The sequence below is a fragment of the Botrytis porri genome (assembly GCF_014898465.1).
Source record: "Botrytis porri strain MUCL 3234 chromosome Unknown BPOR_021, whole genome shotgun sequence".
Taxonomy (NCBI): domain Eukaryota; kingdom Fungi; phylum Ascomycota; class Leotiomycetes; order Helotiales; family Sclerotiniaceae; genus Botrytis; species Botrytis porri.
In genome coordinates this window covers 168,578-192,705 of record NW_024066095.1, presented here as the reverse complement: position 1 = coordinate 192,705, position 24,128 = coordinate 168,578, and the positions used below count along the sequence as shown (strand labels likewise).

Here is a 24,128-nt window from a genome sequence, read left to right as displayed (position 1 = left end):
ATAAATTATGGGTAGACAGATCTCAAGATCACAGCATAATAACCTGGAAATAAATGTCTATAAAATTTCTATTTGTCTATACGATTCCGTTTGCCTTATTTGCGGCATCAGCTCTAGCTAGGCAATCTTCTACTACCTCCCAAAACCTCTTGATATCCAGACCTCTTGGAATCTTGACTCCCTCCTCTCCTTCGGGAAGTAATTTGACAATCGTCCTACCGGTCTCCGATCCTTTTTGAGCATCATCATGACTTCCCTCAGTAACAACCTTTACCTCGAATCTCTCCCTCTTCCTCCCATCCTTGAAATCATAAAATGGAATCTCCGCACCCGAAATCCCATCCATGATAACGGCTACCGCCAACGGATCATGCAATGGTGGTCCCTCACTGATTCCAAAAACTCTATCATAAGTAGCCGCAAAGAACGTTAGTAACTCCACCAACATCGTTCTCAACGTAGTATTCTCCTTTCCTTCCTTCCCGTTCCTCAACATATCCTGCACTTCCTTTGTGGCTAAAACCTGGTGAGTGATATCTAATGGTATCAACACCGCTTTTGTCTTCAGAACCGGGTGATCGAAGATAAATGCTGCGGCTTCGGGATCAACCAAGATGTTGAATTCAGCCCAGACACTCCAATTTCCAATCCGTTCTTTGTGGTCGACTTGCCCTAATACCGCGTTTGTGAATCCGTTTCCGACAGAACCACCCATGATACTGACACCTTTAATATGCCCAGCTAATCTCTCATATTTCTGAAAGCACAACGCAATATTTGTCAGTGCACCTGTAGCAACAACCCATGCCGAGCCTGCTGGGGTAGCAAATAAGGCTTTGGCCATAGCATCGATAGCAGGTTCATCAACTGGCCCTTTCGCTGGTGTCGGTAAAAGATCCGTTCCTTCCAAACCAGATTCTCCATGGATAGCAAGGGCGTGAACACCTGGACGTACTAGTCCGGCTCCTGAGCCCCGGTAGACGGGAATGTGAGTTGCGGATATGGCTGTGAGGAGAGAAGTGGCATTGTAGGTTGTGTGGTTTATAGAGGAATTTCCGTGAACGGTGGAGATGCCTAGGAGGTTTAAAGAGGGGTGATAGGCTGAGAGGAGGATTGCGAATGCATCCTATTAATTTGATTAGCTACCCTACAGCATGGCATTTATCTTCTTCTTCTTCTCCTTCTTCTTCAGCGTAATATCAAACTCAGTTCAACGATCCATATTTCTTATCTCTAGAGAATAGATCATGTGACTACATAAATCCATTTCAACGTCTCTGACTTTTGCATAACTGCAATGTACAGAAGGCTTTCTAAACTCTAATAAAACATCTCATATTCTCTGATTCCATGCATCCAACATGCGTCGCGTTGACAGACACGAAGACGTGATGTATAAAGGTGGATATAAGACTTACATCGTGGCCTGCAAAAAGTGTGAGTGGGTGGTTCCGATATCGCGGGGGTTTCATCTTCAGATATTATACTTACCTGGATCACAATCTAACCAGACATTTACTTTCTGTTGTTCGGATCCCATACTGCCCATATTTGTAGTATTCGTATGTACGATATCTTCAATATTTGAAGATGTTATTTATTCAAGAGTAGTTTACGGCGTTGGGAGGAAGAAGCTGTCCTTCGATAAGTTGAAAGTGGGCTGAACTAAAGTTTGACTCTAGGTTACCCGTCTTCCCGCCAAGCGAAACGGACTTCTTCCCGTAAAAGGTTCGTTCGTAATAATTGATGATGATCACCAACGTCGATGCAAGTCATTTTTTTGGTAGTAATAAATGTACCGCCGCGCATCATGATCAGTGAAGTTGACACTGCAAGTTCTACTTTCTTATTGCGTGCAGACTTCCATGCATTCTCATGATTGGAAGGATATGGTTCGAGAATCACTCCTATCAATGTCAATGCTGACTTCTATGTTGTTTTAGTGCAACAACGCAACAGCACCAATGAACTTTCGGAACTAGGGGCCGCTTCTATCTTTCCATGCAGGTCGACTGTATATCCAATACTAAGTTTGATGTTAGGTGTATGTATGTGTATGTGTGTGTCACAACGCATCCAATTTTGAGCCTCACCACAAATCCAATGTAAAGTTGCAGATTACAGATACCAATCACAGTATAGCTCTGTTGACGTTGGATGCCTATACGCCGTAGACCTTGCGGCAAGGAGCTTCCATAGGCCACAAGGCTGATTATTCAATGGTCCTATCAGGATGTCCTCGCTCTAAGCAGAGTGTCAAAACCTTCCCCCCTTGTGAGTGGTTACACAAATATGTCGGTGATGTACTTGTTTTCTGCCACGATGCTTCAGATGTCCCACTCATTGAATTATTATTTCAAGAGAAGTGCTACCTGTGCGCTTCCTCGGCTTACCTTTTTGACTTGGTGGTAGTTATTGTTGTTCGCGTCGAAGTGCAATTTGTCTACACTAAATAGAGTTTCCGACAATGAATAATAAAGACGGCAGGTCTCGTGACGGTCCTTACAAGTCTGCTTTCAGAGATGGCTCATGCATCAGTTTGCCCGAATCTTAAGCCCTCGCGAATGAAAAAGGTGGCACTCAAAAGAATTGCGGACATTTGAATGATAGTGTCTCATATAATACGATGGTAAATCCCTTTTTTTAATGCTGCTGAAGCAAGGAGATCAGCTACTGTTTGCTCTCAAAGAAAACAATCTCCCCCCAACTCGAATATTAATATTTACTTTACGCCATTCCATTCCATTCACCGAGGAACCTTGCAAATCGGACCGCATCCCTTTTATTTGAGATTACTTCGCCGTGAATCTTCCTTGATTTTGCCAATCATCCAAACTCTATTCATTGCTATGGATACTGTGGATGTTTACTCACGAAACAACCACAACACCGGGAGTGAAGGCCCATTCCTGTTAGTTGAACATTTCCACGATATACTCCATGCCTTCGATGGATCATATATGAAACAATTAAACTGGTGGAAGTGAGGGTCTAGTACCATTAGTTTCCCCAGTCTCGATTACCGTTGTCGAAGTGGAGATAACAGAATGACCAAAATAGTGGATGTGAGGGTCTGGTAACCGACACGTGGCGCAGGTAGTCTTTTAACATTACCAAAGATTGTTCATATTCCAATATATTTCGGTCCAGCACCAATAAATTCAGTTACCAAAAGCCGAATCACGATCCGGAAGCCAAGCTGAAATTTCACCTTCAGGGATCTCATCTCAATGGTGACTGGTCACATGTCCAGTGGAGAAACGACGAGATAGATGGCTCTCAGTAGTCCCTTGTAATGAAGGGTGCAACCTGAATGTGAAACCTACAGGATAGAAGTTCGCAATAGGCAGGACATATGCGCCAGAATGAACTCATATGACAAGTGATTGAAAACTGCATCTCATTTTTGGAAAGACTCTCACTTTTCCTGAAACTGATATTCTGGAACAGAATTTCATAATTTCAGCTGAAACAATAGGCCTCCACAGGAAGCCACGCAAGAACTGATCAAAAGATGCACGTCGTTGTTAAGGCGACATCGCGCTGAATCAACGGTCAAGTGGTATCAGCTTCTCTTGCTTCTCGCTAGCCACTCCTACCCCATAAACCCCGTTCCACACTCCTCGATGACAAACGTATGTGATTTTGTACTTTGGATCATGCAATATAAGTACTAGAATGTAGTAGCTCAGAAATAATCTGAGATCTTTTTTTCTATAATGGGAGGATGAATATATAAATGATAGCGCGCAGTTTCTTTTCTTTTTGTTTCGTCAATTGTCAATTTCACCCACAAACACACCCCCTGTTGCGACGTTCCTGATCAAAACTCACTCGCTGAAACAAAAAATTAGAAAGTCAGGCATTCAGATGACATTCCGACAGGTCCTGCACGCTGACGGGCTCTTAATCTCTTCATTTACGTTATCTTGAAGTACATACGTCGGGGTATTACGCTCTCTTTCCTCAAACCCCGAATCCAACTCTTCGCTTTAGATGCCACCCTTGATTCTTACATTCATCTCTCTTCATCCTCCTGTTTCTCACAACATCTAAGAATGTGCATCCGCCATATCCAGCCCTTTCCTTCCCCTCGTTGTCAATCCCAATTCGTTCCCTTGCAACTCACACACCCACCCAGACATGTTGCCCTGAAGGAAATAGATTTTTGTCCAGGTGGGTATTGGGGACTGGGAATCAATTAGTAGAAATAGCTTGCTAATTCAACCACTATGTTCAGGATACGATGTATCGAACTATTTGACATGCCCAAAAGGATTAGAGGAAGTTGTTTGGGAGATATGGCCAATGAAGCAAGCTTGTTGCGATTGTGAAATGGAATTGGGAGAAGGGATAGGAAGATTGAGTTTGTGATTATGGGAGTAGGAGAGTGGTGTTTTGGGGGTGAGGGATAGCGAGGTATGTTAGTTGGAAACGTAAGAGTTTGGACGAAAGCTGACTTAAAAACCAGTTCGAGTCTGTCAAGCTTGTGCATCGCCGATTCAACCGCGCTATCTCCTTCCTTCCTTTCCCCAGTTTCTCTTCATATTATCGAGTGATAGTACGCCATGTGTAGGTCAACTTTGTGCTATAGTATGAAATTTCTCACGATGAAAGGATGCAGGAGGTTGGACTGAGTTTTTTTGTAATGCGACACTTTTAAAAAGGGATCATGGTTTGATTGTTTCCACATTTTTATACGAAATCAACTCTGCTGGAACAGAATTGTTGATCTTGATCTTTACATCATGTGGGTTTTTATGGTTTGGGGAATGACTTCGTTTGGAGTTTGATAGGGAAGCGAGATTGGTAATACTGGTGCGATATAAACAGACGGGTATGAAGTAATGGCAGGGCAGGCGTAATGGACATAGCTAATCGACCTTGAACTTTATTACTTCTTGCATTTTTCTCTTGTCGAGCTAGTTCAAGCAAGGTGCTCAGAACTTAGGACAGAATTCCCAAGATAAAATCACTTTCACGCGGATTACAAAGCAACCTCTCAAACAAAAACCAAACACTTAATATGGACTTCGATTCTTCTTCTCGGATTCTGTCTATCCCTTCCTATACTCATCATCCTCAACCAAGTAAAGCTGTCTCGATTACTCACACCCCATCCCCTTTTTAGATATGATTCCATTTAATTGATATATAATCAGTATCAACCAACAGTAAATCGCGACTGTACACTCTCCATTCCCCAAATAACCTGCACATTACACATCGATCCGCTCCATTATCAAATATTTCTCTGCTGACGATACTTCATACAACATCATGGGAGATGATGAGATATAGCAAGACTCATTAAGCCAACAAGTAATCACTAACTCGAAATACGTCCCCTTGAATTAATTGAACAAGATATACGCTTGTGAGAGTTGTATGGGACTGGCTGAGTAAGTGGTGATTGGGCGGGGTGTGAAAGATTAGGTGAATAGGAGGCTTTTTTAGAGAGAGAGAGATTGGAGTGGGAGATGAATGGATGAGTTTGGGGTTGTCATCTGGGACGAGGGTTTAGGGGAAGAGCTGGGGATTGGGGAGTTGGGGAGTTGAGGATAACTTATGTGAGGTTGAAATTACTTAGAATTGTGTTCGTGGAAGTTGAGGAATGAGGAATCATTGGGTAGCTCTTTATATCTTTCTCTTGGGGATTCAATACGATTGATGAAGTCGGTGCTTTTTGGTTTTGTGCGAGAATTATGAAATGTCTACCATGGAAGATTAACATCAACATATTTGAAAAATGATGGAACTTTTGCGTGAAGTCGTAATTATGTCATCAAGCCAAACAGCTTTAGCGCCATAACGTGACACCGCGTTTCAGTAGCGCGCGCAAGAACGCCACCCATTTGCGCTTCTTCCCTTGAAACCTAACATCATGTGAAAGCTATTGCCAGAAAAGCCTGATACATGGCCAAATTACAAGCTGCAACAGTTTCCAACAAACCAGTACGGAAACGCAAACGGAAAGATACCGAAGATGCGCATTTAGATGCTAAGTCGTCCACGTCCCTCGAATCCGCGGTCGAGCAAGAACAAGGAATATCTACGACGACTGATAGTATCACTATTCCCACTAAAGAAAATGATGGTGGTAAAAAGCCACGACGGGTATCGAAGGGGAAAGGCACTCCTGCGCTCGCTCGAAATGAATCTTCTTTCACGAATCCCGTAACGAGTACCATTCCATGGCCTTCCTCTTTTCAAACTCTCGACAAGACGCATAGAGCATTAAATCTAGTCTATACATTTTGCTCTACACGAAAACATCTAGCAACTACTTTTGATAACCTCAAGACTGCAGTTGAAGGCCATATAAAGCGGGAACTAAGGGTCGAGGATGTTGCGCAGATAGTGGCGTTGCGCCCGAATGGAATGAATTTCTCTTACGTCGATGAGGCAATGTTACAATTGGATGTGCGAGGGGCAGAGAGGGATGAGACCTTTAAAGGTGGGCGAGCGAAGAATTGGCACGCTGCTGGACCTGCTCCAGATGCTTCAGTGGGAGGACTTACAGGTGTCGAGGGATTGGGGTATGGTGAAGGAGCAGATGGGGAGGGAAAGGAAGTTCTGCTGTTTGAATTCATAGATGGTGATCTGAAAAGACAAGTGCAGAGTAAGAAGACGGGAGAAGCAGTCAAGGCTACAAGAAAATTAAAGGATGAGGAATTGAAGATGCCGGTTTTCGGTCAAAAACAGATGATGAATTTAATTGAGAAGAGGAATACAAAGTTTGTTAGTGCAATCAATGAATTTCTTAACAGATGCGAGGCAGATGGCGTTGATGCAGAAGTAACGTTACTCAAAGAAGCTGAGCCGTTAATTCCTATACCGTCAATATCGAGAAGTAGCACGCCAAAGCCAGATCATAGTATTCTACCCAAAAGCATACCCAAAGAACGCGCAAGCATATCGAGTATCATTACGGAAATCAAAGAGAGCGAATGGTATACCGGTCAAATTGTACCTGATGGCCATCGTGTGTTCGATCCTCAAGAAGCAATATATGGAGATTTGAATTTTGTGCTCAGCCAAAATCTAGTTAATGCCTTGTACAATACCAAGAACATTACGCAGTTTTATGCTCACCAAGCCGAAGCTATCAATAATCTTCACGACGGACATAATGTTATTGTAGCGACGTCTACAAGTTCTGGAAAATCTCTGATCTATCAGATACCTGTTTTACATGAGCTTGAAAAAGATCCGCATTCTAGAGCAATGTACATATTTCCTACCAAAGCTCTAGCACAGGATCAGAGAAGAAGTTTGAAAGAGATGATGAGATTCATGACCGGTCTTGAGGAAGCTATTGTGGAGACATTTGATGGGGATACGGAAATGAAGGATCGAAATATGATACGTGATGAGGGGAGAATCATATTCACAAATCCAGATATGCTACACATTACTATTCTTCCGCAAGAAGATAAGTGGCGAACATTCTTGCAGAATCTCAAGTTTGTTGTTGTCGATGAGATTCATGTCTACAATGGACTGTTTGGTTCTCACGTGGCTTTCATAATGAGGCGGCTAAGAAGAATTTGCGCGGCACTGGGAAATCGACGCATTAAGTTTATATCTTGTTCCGCCACGGTCGCAAACCCTATGGAGCACTTCAAGACAATCTTCGGCATTGATAATGTGCGAATGACAGACTTTGATGGGTCGCCTTCTGGCAGGAAGGAGTTCCTTTGTTGGAACACACCTTTCAAAGATCCTGGAGATCCTGCAAGTGGACGTGGAGATACACGAGCCGAGGCTGCTAGATTATTCTGTCAGCTGATCCTTCGAGGAGTTCGAGTTATAGCCTTTTGCCGTGTTCGAAGACAATGTGAAGCTTTGGTTGGTGCGGTGAAAGAGGAACTGGCCACCTTGGGACGTCCTGAATGTATGGCTCGTGTAATGGGATATAGAGGTGGATATACACCACAAGATAGAAGACGAATCGAAAGTGAAATGTTTGAGGGGAAATTAATGGGTATCATTGCGACGACGGCTCTGGAACTAGGTGTGGATATCGGATCTTTGGATGCGGTTTTGACGGTGGGCTTTCCGTACACAATTGCGAATCTGCGGCAGCAAAGTGGAAGAGCTGGACGGAGAAACAAGGATTCGCTTTCTGTTCTGATTGGTGATTGCTTCCCTAGTGATCAGTATTACATGAATAATCCGGATGAGATCTTCACCAAACCGAATTGTGAGCTACAGGTTGACTTGCAGAATATGCTAGTACTTGAAGGGCATGTTCAATGCGCAGCATTTGAGATGCCCATTCGTCCAGACGAAGATGCCATCTACTTCCCTAAAAACTTGGCTGAGGTAGCGGAAGAGCGGTTGGTGAAAGATGAGCTTGGTTTCTACCATTGCAGCGATCGATATAGACCCACTCCGTCAAAATTAGTCGCAATTCGAGACACCGAGGAGGATCATTTTGCCATTATCGATATTAGTCATGGTAAAAACATTGTTTTGGAAGAACTAGAAGCTTCTCGAGCATTCTTCACACTTTATGATGGTGGTATATTCCTGCACCAAGGAAATACATACCTCGTCAAGGAGTTCTCACCAGAGCGAAAAATCGCCAAAGTCGAACTCGTCAAGGTCGACTGGACAACCCAACAGCGCGACTACACCGATATCGACCCCATCGAAACCGAAGCTATCCGGCGCATCCCGAACTCTCTTTCTCGTGCATTTTTCGGCGCTATCAAGATCCAACGAAACGTCTTTGGCTTCTTTAAACTCGATAAAAAAAGACGGATTCTCGATGCCATCCAAGTAGATAACCCACCTATCATTATACATAGTAAGGGAATGTGGCTCGATGTTCCTAAACTCGCTCTCGAAATCCTCGTCGCAAAACGTCTCAATGTCGCTGGTGCCATACATGCAGCAGAACACGCAGTCCTATCCCTCATGCCCAATTTTGTAATCAGTTTGCCCGGAGACGTCCGCACAGAATGTAAAATCGCAGTGAAAGATTTTGCTCAGAAAGAAACCACTAGAAAACGTCCTGCGCGTCTTACTTTCTATGATGCAAAAGGTGGAGCTTCGGGCTCTGGAATTAGTACCAAGGCTTTTGAATTTATTGATTTGTTACTGAAACAAGCGTTGAGGAGAGTAGAGGGTTGTCATTGTTATGAAGGTTGTGTGGAGTGTGTGGCGAGTGAGATTTGTAAACATGCGAATGAGGTCATGAGTAAAGCGGGTAGTGAGGTGATTTTGAAAAGTCTCCTGGGTATGGAAATTGATGTTGATAAGTTGCCGATGGGCCCACTGGATGAGAGGGATAGGGGGGTTGAGACGGTGGTTTTGGCGGAGACGGTTTTGGGGAAGGGGAGAGTGAGGGGATTGGGGGATGTTGATGTTGATGTTGATGTGAAAATTAAAAATGAGCCGGATGATTGATTGATTGATCGAATGGAGGGGAAGTGTATAGATGAGCGTGTAATGATTTATGATTGTGGGTGGTGACTTAAAGTATTATGTACGATCACATCTCATCACATCACATTACGGTAAGCATCCATGTAGCATTGGAACTATCAGGAACTATAAATCCAATCAAACAAACTTATAAATCGGTTCCTATCACAAGGAACTTCGACCTACTTATACTTTGCAGCTGTTCGTTCGTTCAATGCGGAAAGATTGTGTTGGTGTCTCGTGATAAGGGCAGGCGTCCATTATGGCTAAGCGAGAAAAAATGTTAATTTTAATTTGCGTGTTTGAGTCTTACGAGAAGAGGAGAACTGAGAGAGGTTTTGGGAAGGATTTCTTTCTTTTAGTTTTTTATTGGATTTGGAGGTGTTTTTTGATAGTTTTTTGTGTGTTTAATTTTGGGAATTTTGGGTGATTGTTAGAATCAGATTGGCAGATTTGTTAGGGATTTCTTGGTATATAGGGGGTGTGTCTTATTGAACTTCTGATTATGATGGTATAGATTTTATTTTTCAACTTATTGTGGGATGTGATTTGAGTGAGATCATGTTCTTGTTTCATACATTTTATAGGTATACTGTTAGTCTGGCAATCTCCTTTAAGAAGAATTTAAAGGGGAATCAACTACCGACTGACCAAGACTGTTAGTTGGTGACTAGTAATGTGTCTTACCAATTTCAAACCATATCTTTGAATTTTGCCCGGAGAATAGTGTGTTAGATGCGTACTATCGGTCTCTGTCTGCATGTTTCAAGTATATCTTTGTGATATCCTCAAATCATGATGTTGTTTGACTCTTACGGTATTCATCTAGCAGTCAGTTGGTGGTAGTAATGTGCCTTACCAACTTTAAACCACATCTTTGGATCTTTCATATAGTCAAGTGTTGGAACCATACTATCAGTTTCTAACTGTGTGTTTCAAGTATATCTTCGTGATATCCTCGAATTATGATCCCATTTAACTACTGTGATATTCATCTAGCAGTATCCACTACAGCTCTGCAGTTTCATACCACATGGGGAATGTCCTGAGGATGTAGTTGAGCCTCTGGTTGGAGTATGATGATTGATACTATCATGTTGAGCTTTCAAGTGCTTCCTAGTGCTTCTTAGTCTGTCAATTGCACGGTCAAGAGAGTAGTTCATGATTTTCTTGAGCGACTTTGAATAGTATAAATACTCCATGTTTCTGCGATATTTGATTTCTCCCATCAACAACTTCTGAGTTCTTACTCTTTGATATCTTGACGTCAGCGAGATTCTCGAATATCTTTTCAAAGTCCTCACATAGTGACTCACAGTTACCATTGTCTTTATCGAATTTGCTTGTTGTTCAACCAATTATAAGCCCTTTCATCTTCTCAAACCACTTACTTTATTTCGAAATGACCAACATGAATGCTTTCCGAGGGATATATGCCGCTTCATTGGCATTCAAGAAGGAATTAGTCCAATTAGCGCCGGGGTATTTCCTCGGAGATCTCCACCGTCATGTTTATATGACGGGACAAGACTTAATACGCGATGCAGGCACTGCTTATCAAGAAGGCCTAGCAGGAGAAGAAGATACGGCTGAAGATATTGAGCTCGCTCGCCAGAAGAAACTATGTAAGTTTTCTACTGTCCTTTCAAGAATATCTTGCCTACTAACATATCCACCTAGTGATGCGATCGTTTGGTGATCTTAGCATAACCAAAGATATGATTCATGGTACCAAATCATCGTTTGAATCACCTTGCCGAAAATGGCTATCTTCTGCTCAAATGTTACATCCAGCATTCGGATACTTTAAATTTGTTTACTCGCCATTGATGCAAGTTGACTACGAGTCTTGTTTCCGGGGTGAAAACGTACTTAGTGATGTTGCAACGACAAACACAAAGTATTATCCAACCGCTTCATCATCTTGGTTGTACGCACTACCGGAAGCTTTCACCGGAGATGATAGCGATACTGAAACCATCGGAGGTACTGAGGATCAGGTCATTGATGATGATGAAAATGATGAAGATGACAGGTCAAATGAAGTCGGCGAAGCTGCTGATGATTTCCATCAGCCATGTTTCGCAGCTTTGAGCTCTTCTGCAGCGACGAAGCCTTTTGTGAGCATGGCGTATATCCCACCTCACAAAAGAGGCAGTCATGATATCTCACACTCCCGATCACAATCCGATTCGGCTGCTTCTTCCGCAAAAGCTTCTTTGCCGGGCAGAGGCAGCCAGAGAGCACAATCTGAGGACAGCTTGCGATGGCAGAGAACTGTGAGCGAGGGAAGAACAACCTCCACTGGCAGTGCTCACCAACCGTGCTCCAGTCCTTACGTGCCAGCCTTTTCACCAAGTGGCCCTACGGGCTCAATGGAATAGAGTCTTCATAGTAGATCGCTCTCAACCTAGTCCAATTATAAGGCGGCCGGGCAAGGCAGCAAGGCAGTTAGAGATCTAGCTGACAACCTTAACTGCTCCGTATTTGTCAGCCACCTTCCAGAGGACGTCGAATACAAGGAACTATTTGCAGTGATTACCACCGGGTCAGTTGTATCCGCTCATATCAATAAACCCATTCCTGGACGTCCATTCTGCGCCGCCAAGATCACCTTCAAATATCCCGAAGGAGCTGCTCGATTCATTGCACAAGTGAGTAGTCCCATGGGCATCCAAATTCGTGACCATCATCTTGCAGCCGTCTACAATGACTACGGTATGGTCAAACATGACCAGGAACACCAAAGTCGAGTAATCCATATCCATGGACCCTACAAACTCATGACTGAGAATTTTTGGAGAAAATACTTTGGCAAGATCACAAGATATCAACTTGTTCACGTTGGGTATCTGCCATTTAACCCCAACAACAAGGTCACGAGGTCGATGGAATTTCATTTCGCCAGAATTGAGGCTCAAGCTCAGTCGATCTTGATCGCTATCATCCATGATCCTCAGTTTGAGGGTGAGATGATTTGCAAATATGGGAGAGATCCTTGTGGAAAAGACTGGGAGACCTTGCCTCCTAGATTAGGACCTCTTGATGGGTTGGTAGTGTTGTAATAGATCAAGGATGGAATGGGACGAGTGGGTGACAATGGCAGAAGACTTTGGTCACGAACGCACGAAGACTAGCATCACTAGGCATACTTGATCAAAGTTCCAGATATATCGTGCAGAGGTCGTGAAGGTAGCAAATTCCTTTGAAATAAATATTTTGAACCCAAACTACAGAAGGAATATTCTTGAAATCATTTTTGCTTTGATATAACTTCCTTCCTTTTTGCAGGTCGATGCGATGATGAAATAACTGTTGCATCAAATGAAAACTGTGCCGATCTCCTCTGACTACCACTCTCTAATTCCTCTAAACTAAAACTTGACAGCTGAAACAAATAGAAATCTACTTCGACTTTATTTCCGAAGTTAGATTCCAAATCCTTTGCGGACGTGGTTATGCGAAATGGCACGCAGATTTTAGTGCAGCATGTATTTATCTAATGAGAATCGAGATCCATCCAAAACTATCCCCCTTTTCATGGCCCTGAAGATTTTCAACTGCTTATTGATATCAGAATTTGTGACCCGTGACTGGCAACTAGAGTCACTATTTCAGTGAATAGGTAGGCTCGGATCATTTGAGTTGAACCAATCCTCGGCTAAGTCTTGGCTGTGCCTGAATCCCAATTCACAACTTCAAAGAAACTACCTAGATTTATGTTTTAAAAAAAGTGGATTTCTTCTTGCCTTTCTTCCTAATTAACTCACCGCTATTGAGAATCCATGTATGTTATAGCTTGCAAATTATCTGTTATCTCATGGCACTCTTCTATAAAAAAATATCTAAAGGGCAAACGCGCCAAAATCAGGATCAATATTTAGGAGTGTCAAAATGGTTTAACATTCATTCCAACTGCGTTCCCTTTCGAATTCTTGACGAGTCTGCTACTCTGTCTTTTCTCTCTGAAATCATGTGGAATTCCTTGTCTTTTGAACAAGATTATCATATCATCGAATCTCTTTTAGTAACACTCTATAAACAATAACTTGCTCAATGACTCCATTTGTTATGTTTACTCTCCAATATCTTCGTTATACCACAGCCACCCGAGGCTTATACTAATATCAAATTTCAATTTATAATCCGAACAGAGGTGCCAAGAGCTTAGAATCTTGAACTGTACCGGGTTTTACAAGCTCTTTACCTTCAGTAACAACTGCCAAGACAGACTAGCTTTATCTACCTTATTATCCCAAGATATACACCGTGATTTATGGTTCACCTACCTTGCCTGTTGCAACCGTAGGCAGACATGCGTTTGGCTGATCTATACTAAAACTGGAATTGTGTAATGACATTGACATATTCACTCTTCCAATGTGAGCCGTATGCAAACTTTCCTCGGATTAAATACCAGTGTTGGAGCAGTAAAATGCGGCTGTGAATTGAAGTTGCGCGTATCTTGCTCGGATAGCAGAATTTTACTTATTTATATGTCTTCCATCCTCCCCAACTTCCATCTAACTCTCAAACTATTTCCAACGACTTTCCTCGCAGTTCCTTTGCACATTCATTTATTTACCACAAAATTCCTTGAAATTCCTTCTGGGTAACGACTCCATACAACCTGGACTTCTTTTCTCCTAGTTAGAAATATCTCAGTACTGTATTCAACAATTTGGAAAGAAGATTTCTATACTTGTTGCCTTTCAACAATTCATTCATTAAGAAACACTCAATTTTCTGCTGAGAAGATCAGTAAACACTAACTACTCTTCTTGGTTATTTCAGATCAAGATGGATATCACACTCTCCAAATCTTGGTATAATGGTCGCACTCTTCCCTCTGAAAACTCCACCAAGAGTCGCAAACCCCAAAGCAACTTGAGAGAAGGAATATGGTCAAGTACTTCATCCAAAGCTAGTGGTATGTTGCTCTTCTCCCAAGTTTGAATCTTAGTAACGTGACTAACTTTGAGTCAGATACCACAATCATCGCGAGAGAAAATCCTGCTCCTTCTCGTGTCTCAATCAATCATGTTCAACGTCTCGAGGGCCTCGCAATCCAAGCAGAGCATGATCGAGATGAAGAAAATGAGTTCGACATCAACAGCCAAAATCTAGGTCAAACTTTCCCGAGGACGATGACTCTTGATGACTCTATCAAGAATTCTCCTCCAAAGCGCTCCCGCTGGCACGAGATGTTTGAGTCTCGACACCGAATAACAGCTCTAGATGATGCTGCCACCGATGCTAATCGAAAGAAATCTCCATTGAGTCTATTCGGAAGTGCCTTGCCCAAATGGTCACCGGCAAATGGCGCTTCTAGTCAGAAGATGGGCTCTAATAATGCTCCGGGTCCAACATCAACACCGGGTAAGACCCCTAGTTCAAATGACACCAGATTGTTCAGAGCATTTCTGAGTCGTGGTGATGGAGCAGTACCTCTCTTCATCTCGCCCACAGGTACCCAACAGCAATTCTTTCCGCTCTCTTCGCGCTCATCCCACAATGTTTCTGCGGTCATCCCATCCGACACTGCCTGTGAGGGCATGAACGCTGCCGGTTTTGTCTATACAGCTCAACCAGCTCAGCAACTCCAGCCAGCTCAGCTAGTTCAGCCAGCTCAACCACTTCAGCTAGTTCAACCAGCTCCGCAGCATCTGAGGACTGTTCGATCGATAAATAGTTCTAGAAGTATCAATTCGAAGTCATCTGCCCAAACGAGAACTAATACTAGTTTCTCTACGACTCCTGGTGCTGATGTTTGGACCCTGGCAGACCGCAGCTTTGACAATTCTGCCTCTCAATACACAAGTCACACTCGGATGACATCTGCATCCGGAAGTTTTGTCGACAAGAGTCAACACACTCGGATGTCTTCTGCTTCAACAGGTTTTGATAACTTCTCATACCAGCCCGCCATTTTTGAGGATGAAAAGATGGCGATAGGCTCCGTGGTTGACTCACAATCTGACTTCAACAACTTTAGTCAAGTCGCTCCAGAGGTCCTTCCAGTTTCCATGAACTACTTTAATCAAAGTGTGACTGCTGAGCCAACACCTACATTTGCCCCTCAGGCTCCACCAATGATTATGGATAGCATCGTTATGCCACAAGTTGCAATTCCGGATCTCTCTCATTTGGTGAAGAATTTCCGACCAACTAATATGCTTCTCCGAGAGCAAGGTATGATTCCTGACCTCTCTCGTCATGATACCAACTACGAGGGTGACGAGAATCATCCTGATTTACTCGATCTTCCAGAACACGTTAATTGTTGCATGTGGATCATCAACATTCCAGAAGAAGATGGATATGCTGAGTTCATGCAAATTCTTGATTGTGGTGCCGTTGCCGCGCTTTCAATGGTCAGACCTCAAAATGGCCACACTACACAAGCCGCCAAGGCAACATTCAAGACCAACGCTGGTGGTTCCGAGCTTTACCGCCGTGCTCGTAACAAGAGTGGTCTTCGCATTCGCGGCCGTAAGATCAAGGTCTGGTACAATGACTACGGTGCGTATGAATGGAAGGGCCCTGAGACTCGCTTCCTGGAGATTGAAGCACCTAAGGTACTTGACGAGACTTTCTGGCATGGCTACTTCGGAAGTTGGTGCAAGTACATCATCGTTTCTGTCACTCCACTTCCATGTAGGAAGTATGGCTTTGCATGCACAAGATTTGAATTCGTTCGAATTGCTGGACAAGCACAGACTTGCTATCAGGCAATTCAGAAGGACATGACATTCCTCGGACAGGTCAATGTCCGATACGGAATTGACCCTAATGAGGTCTGATTATTAAGATGCAGGTGTCTGAGTGAGGGGATACAGGGGGTGAAGGGATCCGATGGGTTTGATTCGAATGTTTGAGTATGGAGGAGATCAGGATATAGGCTAAAGGGTCTGAATATTGGATCTTTGTTACTAATGGACCTTGCTGGCAAAAAAATTCGATACCGATGCATTGAGAAGCACACAATTTTCTGAGATGTACTCGAGACATAGAAAAACAAAAGAGCGAATTTTCTCGCGTTTTCAGCCGACGATTTGTCAAGCAAGTCCAACGTCGAGATCCAAAAGCTAGTCAAAATTGACGCAAGGAAATACACCGAATCTAACTTTGAAGCGGCTTAGATGTTAGCGAAGAATTCTCGAAAACAAAAACACATACACAAAACGGTTAGAATCCTCCGGAACTTACAGACCAGGAAAACTGTAACATATCGGCAGCAAATCTTCATGCTGGTTTTGAAATTGCTTCTGTCCCGCTGGACTCAATGAGCTTTTGGAATATACACACCGAACTTTCCTCCTACAGGGTTATTTACTTTGTCTCGAAATTTAAAAAATGGAAATTTAATTGAGTTGATTCTCGTATTAGATGACCATAAGTGTAGAGATTAAGATAGTTAGGAAGATAGAAAATTTACAAAAAAATGATTTAAAATTTACCAATAATCGTAACTTTGTTGAATCTTGAATCTTTTGTCTGTCTGTCCCCCGTCAGTTCAATTACGTGTTTTTTTGCCTTTTCATCCTGAACAGTCCCAATGTAGTAACATAAATTTTCCCTCAAAGTCTTTAATTTCTGCTTGGTGATGTGAGTAAGCGACATCGTCTTTTCTAAAGCGAAGCTAAAGGGTACAATCAAACATAAGAGTTGAGGCCTCGGCTTATCACACACCACCCTTTTTCGTGACAAAATCCCCGCAAAAATACTGTTTTCCCATATAAATTAATTATTTTCATAATTCTTTAACTATTTAGAAAATTAATTTGAAAATTATATATATAAGAAATAATTATATAAAGAATATTCGATCTAAATTGTTCCTTGAAATTATGAAAATTGATAAATTTATAGGTTTTTAAAGTTGAAATTTTTCAAAATTTATAACATGTAACGCTTTTCCTATACAAAAAAACCACTTTTTCAAGTTTTTTAACAATTTCAATTTTAAAACCCTATAACTTTATTAAAAAAAATGAAGAAAAATATTTCATTTGTTTTTTTGAATCATTTCAATGATTCTAAATCTTATATATTATTTTGATAAATTTAGTTCATAAATTAATTGAAGTAATATATAATTTAAAAGTTGAAGAAATGAGGGTTTTTGGTGTGTTTTCGCTTAATGTGCGATAAGCCGGTGCCTAAACTCTTACATACTGCAACAGACGACCTTGTTAGTTTTACATTTGCCTTTAAAAAACTTGATAGCAAGCTTGTATCAAATTGAAACAAACTAATAAATAGAAAGATCCCACCGGAAACATTCAAATTATAAGTAAACTCAACTAAAGCTCCAGCCACCTACTGTTAACTAATCCTTGCATCAAACGATAGAGCGATGCAGCAACATAGTCCTTAGTGACTAGACTCAGAAGGTCGATATATGTACCTTGCCTACTAGACCCGCGAGCCACGAACTATACATACCCTTTGATTTTAGAGTGATCGATGAATTTATGACGCACTTGGATACCAGATCCAGCTAAACATCTCTATGCGCTAATACTTAACCTTAACATCTAGTGATTGCATTAGTTGCGGAATTACCACTTATATGTGAGTATCAAAGCATAAGTACTAGTTATGATGAGAACTCAAGGTAGTAATGTCGTATAACATAATGATCTGTAAATTTTATGATATCATTTGAGGAAGCTCGTCTAGTTCTATATCGAAAATTTTGAAAAATTAGTTATTCATAGCTGCTGTTATGCCTAAATTGTCTCTAATAGATCTTTTTATGACAAATGCCTTGTTCTGAGGGAATATGTCTCTAGATCTAATCACTTGGCTACATGTAAGTTCAACGATGCCAGCCCGCCAAAAGAAGTTCAACTTCATAGTCAACCTCAGCCAACTAGCTACCATCATGCAAATATATCAGACCTATCTGTATTCGACAGAATTTAAACCACCCGGTCTTTACATTCTCAGCTCTCCCCTCCCCTCTTAGCGACCCTCCTCCCACTCATGGAAAATCCCTCGCACAAGGATCCGGCGCATACTCCACAATCAAATGTTCTCCATAAACCGGATGCATCTGTAACGCCTCCAAACACTGCGTCGCCTGTCCATTAATCCTCGCAAACCCCATAATCATTTTCCGATTTCCCTTCACAGCCGTCTCAACATATTCCCAACCCGACAACTCATGATCACAAAAAGTCTCAAAAAATACCTTGAAATGATCATATACCACGTAGCGACTCGGACCCTCAATAGATATCATACGACTTCTACCTTCACACTTATATCGTTGATATCCGAATGTGTTATACCGTGCGTTGACTCTGTGTCCGCGAATAATGATTCCTTCTGCACTTTCGCATTGATCTTTGAACCTTGCAGCCGCTTCAGGATGCTTGAAGATGAGTTTCGCGGCAGACATGACGTATTCTCCCTGCGGACGAGTGATTTCAAAGGCAGTGACGGCACCGGTATGGATTTCGTCAAAGACTTCGTGGGCTTGGATATCGGCGGTGAGATTGGTGAGCCAGAGAGCACAGTTGAGATCATCGGGAAGTTCGCGAATGCCAGCGCGTGGATTACCTTTGTAGTTTCCAGAGGAGGTCTGAGAGTCTTCTTCGGAGCGAACGAATGAACCGTTGCGTCGTTGGAGTTTGCGGGAGGGAGCCAGAGTGAATTGTGAGGCGTAGGGATCAATGGAGGGGGGAAGGTCGAGTTCTAAGTTCATGGAGTTAATGGTGTGGGGAATATAAGTTTGGGTTGGATTGTTGTTTTGATTCGTGGCATCGGACGGATAATGAGATTCTTGTGAAAAGAATGGATTGTGAATATCAGAATCTGTGTTTTGACGAGGCATGTGGGTGGGAGTAACACTACCGGAGTGAGACTCGCTGAAAGTAGTAGATCGAGTAAAGTAATTGGGCGGAGGGGGGATTTGTCCGGTTTCATATCGTCGTTGCGCCCATGCTTCTTTGTCGTATAGATCTGCCGGATTGTATGCAGTGGAGTATCTGCGATTCTCCTCATGTTGGGGCCTGATACTTGGCTGGTATGTTTGTTGCTGCCGGGGTCCGGCAAAATGATTATGATTTCTCCAAATACGTCCTCCGTTGCGAGGTCTTCTCTTCTTTTGATAATAGTAATGTTGATTCTGGGACGGCTCTAGAGTTTCCGGTCTGATTAGATGACTGGGAGGGTTTGCATGTTCGATAAGTCGTCTTGATAGGGTTTCGGCCTCATGATCGCCTAGGTTTGGATATTGGCGTGATATTGCTCGATGCTCAGCAGCTTGCCACAAAGTGAGTCTGCTTGAGTGAGCTCCTAGCTGTACAGACTGGTTAGACGCTACATACTTGGAGGTATCCCCGGACAGAACATGTTGTCTAGCCTTGTGATCTCCACCTCGCTGCGCAAAGTCGTTATTGGATGTTAGCTGTGTGTAATTGTTCTTGCTAGGCTCCATCATGACGCCCCGATAATACTCTTCGAGCTCACCACTCTCGGATTGCAAGTTTCGATTGTTATTAGAATAATTTGACTCAGGATCTTGGTGCTGAGTATAAGATTGAGCCAAGTCGTCTTGAGTTGGAAATTGATGACCGGGTGGATTTGCAAAAAACGCGTTTCTTTGGAGGGCCTGGTAACCGTTCTCTGCTTCCTTTGCTTCTTTGCGTCGGCGATTATCTTCTAAGACAGCGGCTAATCGTTCCTGGACGGAGGCTGTCGTTGTACCTAAAGGGACAATAGTCAGTTTAATGGGTCTTAATTCGTCTCAAGCAGGAAATATATTTATAATAGTACACCAAAGATGCTTACCATCAAGCAGGAACACATTCCGAGGATTCATATTTGCGTCGTAAGTAATTGGAAGCGTGGGTCTAGACGGGCCAGCTTTCTGGGGGTTTGAATGGTAGTTCATCTTGACCATCTAAGAGAAGGCTCGGGGGTGCCTAAGGGGTATTTTCAGTCTGTAAGACTACTTGTAGACAACTACGTATGTAAAAACTGTAAAGTATGTGCTCGTTTGTTAAAAATTGTAAAGTATGTGCTCGTTTGTTAAAAGTCCCTCGTGGATATTGGAATGGAGTAGAAAGATATTGCACAGATGTAGTACGATATGACTTGAAGATCCTTTGTTCCTAAGACGGAGAAGAAGGAACTCGGAACCTAGAAGGCAAAGAGAGGAGACCTATCAATGCAATAGTCTTATATTAGTCGGGCCTCTTAGCTGTATAAGCAATAATCTAAATAAGGGGAATCACGCGCAATAACTTTTGTCTCTAATACAGCAGAGGATTGGCATGGACCAAACATATTGGAGCAGAGTTTTATTCACTGATTTATAGTGTTTCAAATGTATGGCATATTTTAATTTCAATCAAAAGAGAGACTCGAAGATGAGGGGTTCATTTGGGCAATCAAGAGTTAGTGTTAAAACAATAGGAAGTCAAAAGGACCAAATCTGGACTGTGTTTCAAGCAATATCTAGCTTTAGTTGAATTTTGTCCATTGCTGGGAAGCTGGGTAAATTGCACTCATCTTTACAATACCAAAGAACTTTGTAGCTTGATAGACGATTTATACTCATTCATTCTCTTGTTAGTAACCAAAAGATTAGATATGCTTTATCCTGTGTAAGAAATCGAACCAATTCAACCGTTGAACACCATGAAATATTTGCCAGAATCTCAATGTATATAAAATCTTCCTCAAGGTTCCAAAACTCCAGACTGTTTAATAGAAACATGTATACATTGCATTAGATATCTATGCCCCTATAGTAACTTGAGAACCTTGCATATTTTTCTCGAAAAAGAGCTGCAACACCACAGTCAGGCAATTGAACAGTGCCATTTCAGTCTTTCATACTGCCTTTATACTGTAGATTTCGGTCTAATATATCGATATGTAGGTATTGTTAGCAATGTATCTTCCCAACAGTACATAGTACCCCCTCAATCCAAACAGAAAACCCTCTAGATAGCTCCCATCACCAATGAGTAATACCCCCGTCAATACGGCTTTTAATTACCATCCCCTACCCTTCTCCATACCGTAGACTTTAACCTGACTCCTATCAACTACATAATCTCCCCAGAACCAACGCCGTACCCCTATCCATACGGTGTTCCCTTCAACACTAAGCGATGTTCCCTCAACAACGTAACAGTACCCCTTCATTATCATTTCCTTCAGAAGCTCATGAATTCTCGACCTCATTATCAGAAAATCCTCTCGTAAACTCTCTATATCTTAATAAGTACTTGTCCTTCAAGAATCTTCTCACTATTACAAAGTAATTCTTCAAACTCTTTCTCTCAAGTCTTCAGTGAGAATCTTTACACTCGAAATATCTCAGGACTCAACACTTGAAGCGTTGTTTGAATAGTCAATTTTTGTCAAAGACAAACGGAAAGAAACCCACATCACTACAATAGACATAACATCCAGCATGTCTTCCTTAGACTTCCTCTCCTCTTTTCCTCGCAGCCAAAATGGCCAAAACGATTCTTTCTGGAATCCAATCTCGCCTCCAGCACCTAGTAAGACTCGGCTCCCCCAAGCACCATACCAAATATCGCTAACCCACAATCCTCTAGCGACTCATCACCGAAGACAAAGCGACTATCTGTCCAGAACAATGAGCAATGCCCTCGGCATTGTCCCATTGCCTAATTTCAACTTCGACGAAAGAAAGCCACATCGTATTACCTCGCCGCTATCAAATGTGAAGCCCATTGGATATGAGAGAACAATCTCACGTCAGATGGGATATTCACACTTTAGCATCTCAGAAGTTGGGGAAGATGTACCGATGGTTGAGCAAGAAGAGAGTGGGGGCAATAGTCCCATTATCACGCAATCGTTGATTCAGGGAATTCACCCAGTCCGACATGGGGCGTCCAATTCCATGCAAGAAGACGGTATATCTATTCTGGATCTTGAGACTTCTATGGCGAGATTGAATGTCAACGAGCAATCTCCTCCTTCGAAGGGCAAGAAATCCTACGGCACACTCCAGAGGAATCTTCCCTATGCTCATGCTCGTGACCATACTGCAAATACGAGTATGCACCCATCCAGCGTCGCGACCAGAAATAGAGATATCACTGCGATCTTCCAAGGACCACAATTCCCGAACAGTCTTTCCTCGAGCAGTGGTGCACCATACGCACCATCTACTCAGTTTCAACCACTTGGTCATCGTGCTGCTGGCTATCAACAGAACAGAAGCATGACTAGTTATGAAGGACCTGGGCAGTATATGTCCCAGTTTAATTCACAAGTGGTTGGTAACCCACCGACCATTGATGATGACAACACCGGCAATAGGCAGATGCCGATGAATAGCTTTGTACACACACAGAGTAATGAAGTCTCACGAAGCCTGAGAACCCCTGTCGGAAACTCGCACCCAGGTGCTTATTTCGCCCAATTCACATCAAACGCTCCCTCCGCCAGCGTTTCATCAATGGTTGGCCAGATATCAAACAACACATCCGGCATATCATCAGTCCAGTCTGGAATGAGACAAACCAACAAAGTTTTACGAGAACACAGCCTCCTCGCACCCCTCCCCTCCTCCACCGCAGCCGTCTCACACAACCTCAACGACAAAGAAGACCGCGAACTCACCAGCAAATTCGGCGGTGAAGCACATCTGCCCAACGAGTTGAACTGCGCAGTCTGGATTCAAGGAATCCCAAAAGACTTCACTCAGCAGTTCCTCTACCAGGAACTCTTCAACGTCGTCTCAGCCGGCCCAATCATCGCGGTCTACATCAATTTTGGAGGGGATCAACACCCGCACCACGCCGCCAAGGTGATCTTCAAACACCCCGAACACGCAGCTCGTTTATTCCAGCGAGCATTTTTCCAGGGTATTTACATCAATGGAAATCGAATCCGGGTGGAACCAAATCGACACGGACATCGTGGATATCCGCTCAAACTTCACTATCGAAGTCGTGTGGTTCTCGTTGAAGTCTTCAATAATCCTAGCATGGATCTCGCGTTCTGGCAGAAGTTCATCGCAAATTTGTGTGTGTATGATATTGAAAGATGTAGACATCTCGCCTACAGTAGTCCAAAGCGAATGGTGATGGAGTTTCGATTTGCGCGGATCTTTGGGCAGGCGTCGATTTTGCTTGCCGGGATTATGAATACCGCGGCGTTTGAGGGGATCGTTACAGCGAGGTATATCCCGGATGTGCCTTGCGATATCTGTGATGTGTATTGAGCTGGGCTCAACCTTGTTGATAGGGGACAGTACTTGTACGATATCTTTTTGTAACATTCTTCTAGCACAATGACGATGAACGGAGTCTCTTCACTCAATGGTTTTCTGTTCAGGGGTAAATAGCAAAAAAGCACAATGTCAAATATAATAACAACAACAATAATCATAATAACTCTCATCTCCAATAATTCAAACAAATAGTACAAGAATATGATCTAATCCTCTGATACCGTGAAGTGAATAATTGATCCTTCCAGGTCTTGATACAAATCAGGGCCTCTAGACACTTGTAGCTCCTACGAGCACTAGTCGATCGCTTAACAGAGCCGACTTTTACCCCGGATATTTGACCTACCTCTTCGAAGTGATTATCTTACTTTGTAAAGGCTCTATAACATGGCTATCTATCAATAGCCACTTGTTAGATAGCACTGAATGAAGGATATTTTGTTATTGATATGTAAAT

General features: G+C 42.7%; 7 protein-coding genes across 7 annotated transcripts; 5 read left to right on the top strand and 2 right to left on the bottom strand.

Moving 5' to 3' along the window:
- Nucleotides 1–76: 76 nt before the first annotated feature.
- On the bottom strand, nucleotides 77–1,549 carry EAF01_011368 (uncharacterized protein; the record flags this gene model as incomplete). Its single annotated transcript, XM_038919625.1, has 3 exons — nucleotides 77–1,126; nucleotides 1,419–1,426; nucleotides 1,492–1,549. 3 exons carry the CDS (start codon nucleotides 1,547–1,549, stop codon nucleotides 77–79), a joined length of 1,116 nt encoding a protein of 371 aa, XP_038764835.1.
- Nucleotides 1,550–3,519: 1,970 nt separating this feature from the next.
- EAF01_011367 (uncharacterized protein) lies at nucleotides 3,520–4,904 on the top strand. Its single transcript, XM_038919624.1, has 3 exons — nucleotides 3,520–4,176; nucleotides 4,241–4,419; nucleotides 4,472–4,904. The coding sequence occupies exons 1-2, from the start codon at nucleotides 4,059–4,061 to the stop codon at nucleotides 4,372–4,374; spliced, it is 252 nt and encodes an 83-aa protein (XP_038764834.1). The 5' UTR covers nucleotides 3,520–4,058; the 3' UTR covers nucleotides 4,375–4,419; nucleotides 4,472–4,904.
- A 1,012-nt stretch (nucleotides 4,905–5,916) lies between these two features.
- EAF01_011366 (uncharacterized protein) lies at nucleotides 5,917–9,417 on the top strand (the record flags this gene model as incomplete). The annotated part of the gene is made up of 1 exon (XM_038919623.1): nucleotides 5,917–9,417. One exon carries the CDS (start codon nucleotides 5,917–5,919, stop codon nucleotides 9,415–9,417), a length of 3,501 nt encoding a protein of 1,166 aa, XP_038764833.1.
- A 1,420-nt stretch (nucleotides 9,418–10,837) lies between these two features.
- Nucleotides 10,838–12,500, top strand: EAF01_011365 (uncharacterized protein; the record flags this gene model as incomplete). The annotated part of the gene is made up of 3 exons (XM_038919622.1): nucleotides 10,838–11,060; nucleotides 11,116–11,774; nucleotides 11,850–12,500. The coding sequence occupies 3 exons, from the start codon at nucleotides 10,838–10,840 to the stop codon at nucleotides 12,498–12,500; spliced, it is 1,533 nt and encodes a 510-aa protein (XP_038764832.1).
- Nucleotides 12,501–14,235: 1,735 nt separating this feature from the next.
- EAF01_011364 (uncharacterized protein) lies at nucleotides 14,236–16,238 on the top strand (the record flags this gene model as incomplete). Its single annotated transcript, XM_038919621.1, has 2 exons — nucleotides 14,236–14,365; nucleotides 14,422–16,238. 2 exons carry the CDS (start codon nucleotides 14,236–14,238, stop codon nucleotides 16,236–16,238), a joined length of 1,947 nt encoding a protein of 648 aa, XP_038764831.1.
- Nucleotides 16,239–18,424: 2,186 nt separating this feature from the next.
- On the bottom strand, nucleotides 18,425–20,269 carry EAF01_011363 (uncharacterized protein; the record flags this gene model as incomplete). The annotated part of the gene is made up of 2 exons (XM_038919620.1): nucleotides 18,425–20,154; nucleotides 20,239–20,269. The coding sequence occupies 2 exons, from the start codon at nucleotides 20,267–20,269 to the stop codon at nucleotides 18,425–18,427; spliced, it is 1,761 nt and encodes a 586-aa protein (XP_038764830.1).
- Nucleotides 20,270–21,874: 1,605 nt separating this feature from the next.
- EAF01_011362 (uncharacterized protein) lies at nucleotides 21,875–23,662 on the top strand (the record flags this gene model as incomplete). The annotated part of the gene is made up of 1 exon (XM_038919619.1): nucleotides 21,875–23,662. One exon carries the CDS (start codon nucleotides 21,875–21,877, stop codon nucleotides 23,660–23,662), a length of 1,788 nt encoding a protein of 595 aa, XP_038764829.1.
- Nucleotides 23,663–24,128: the final 466 nt, after the last annotated feature.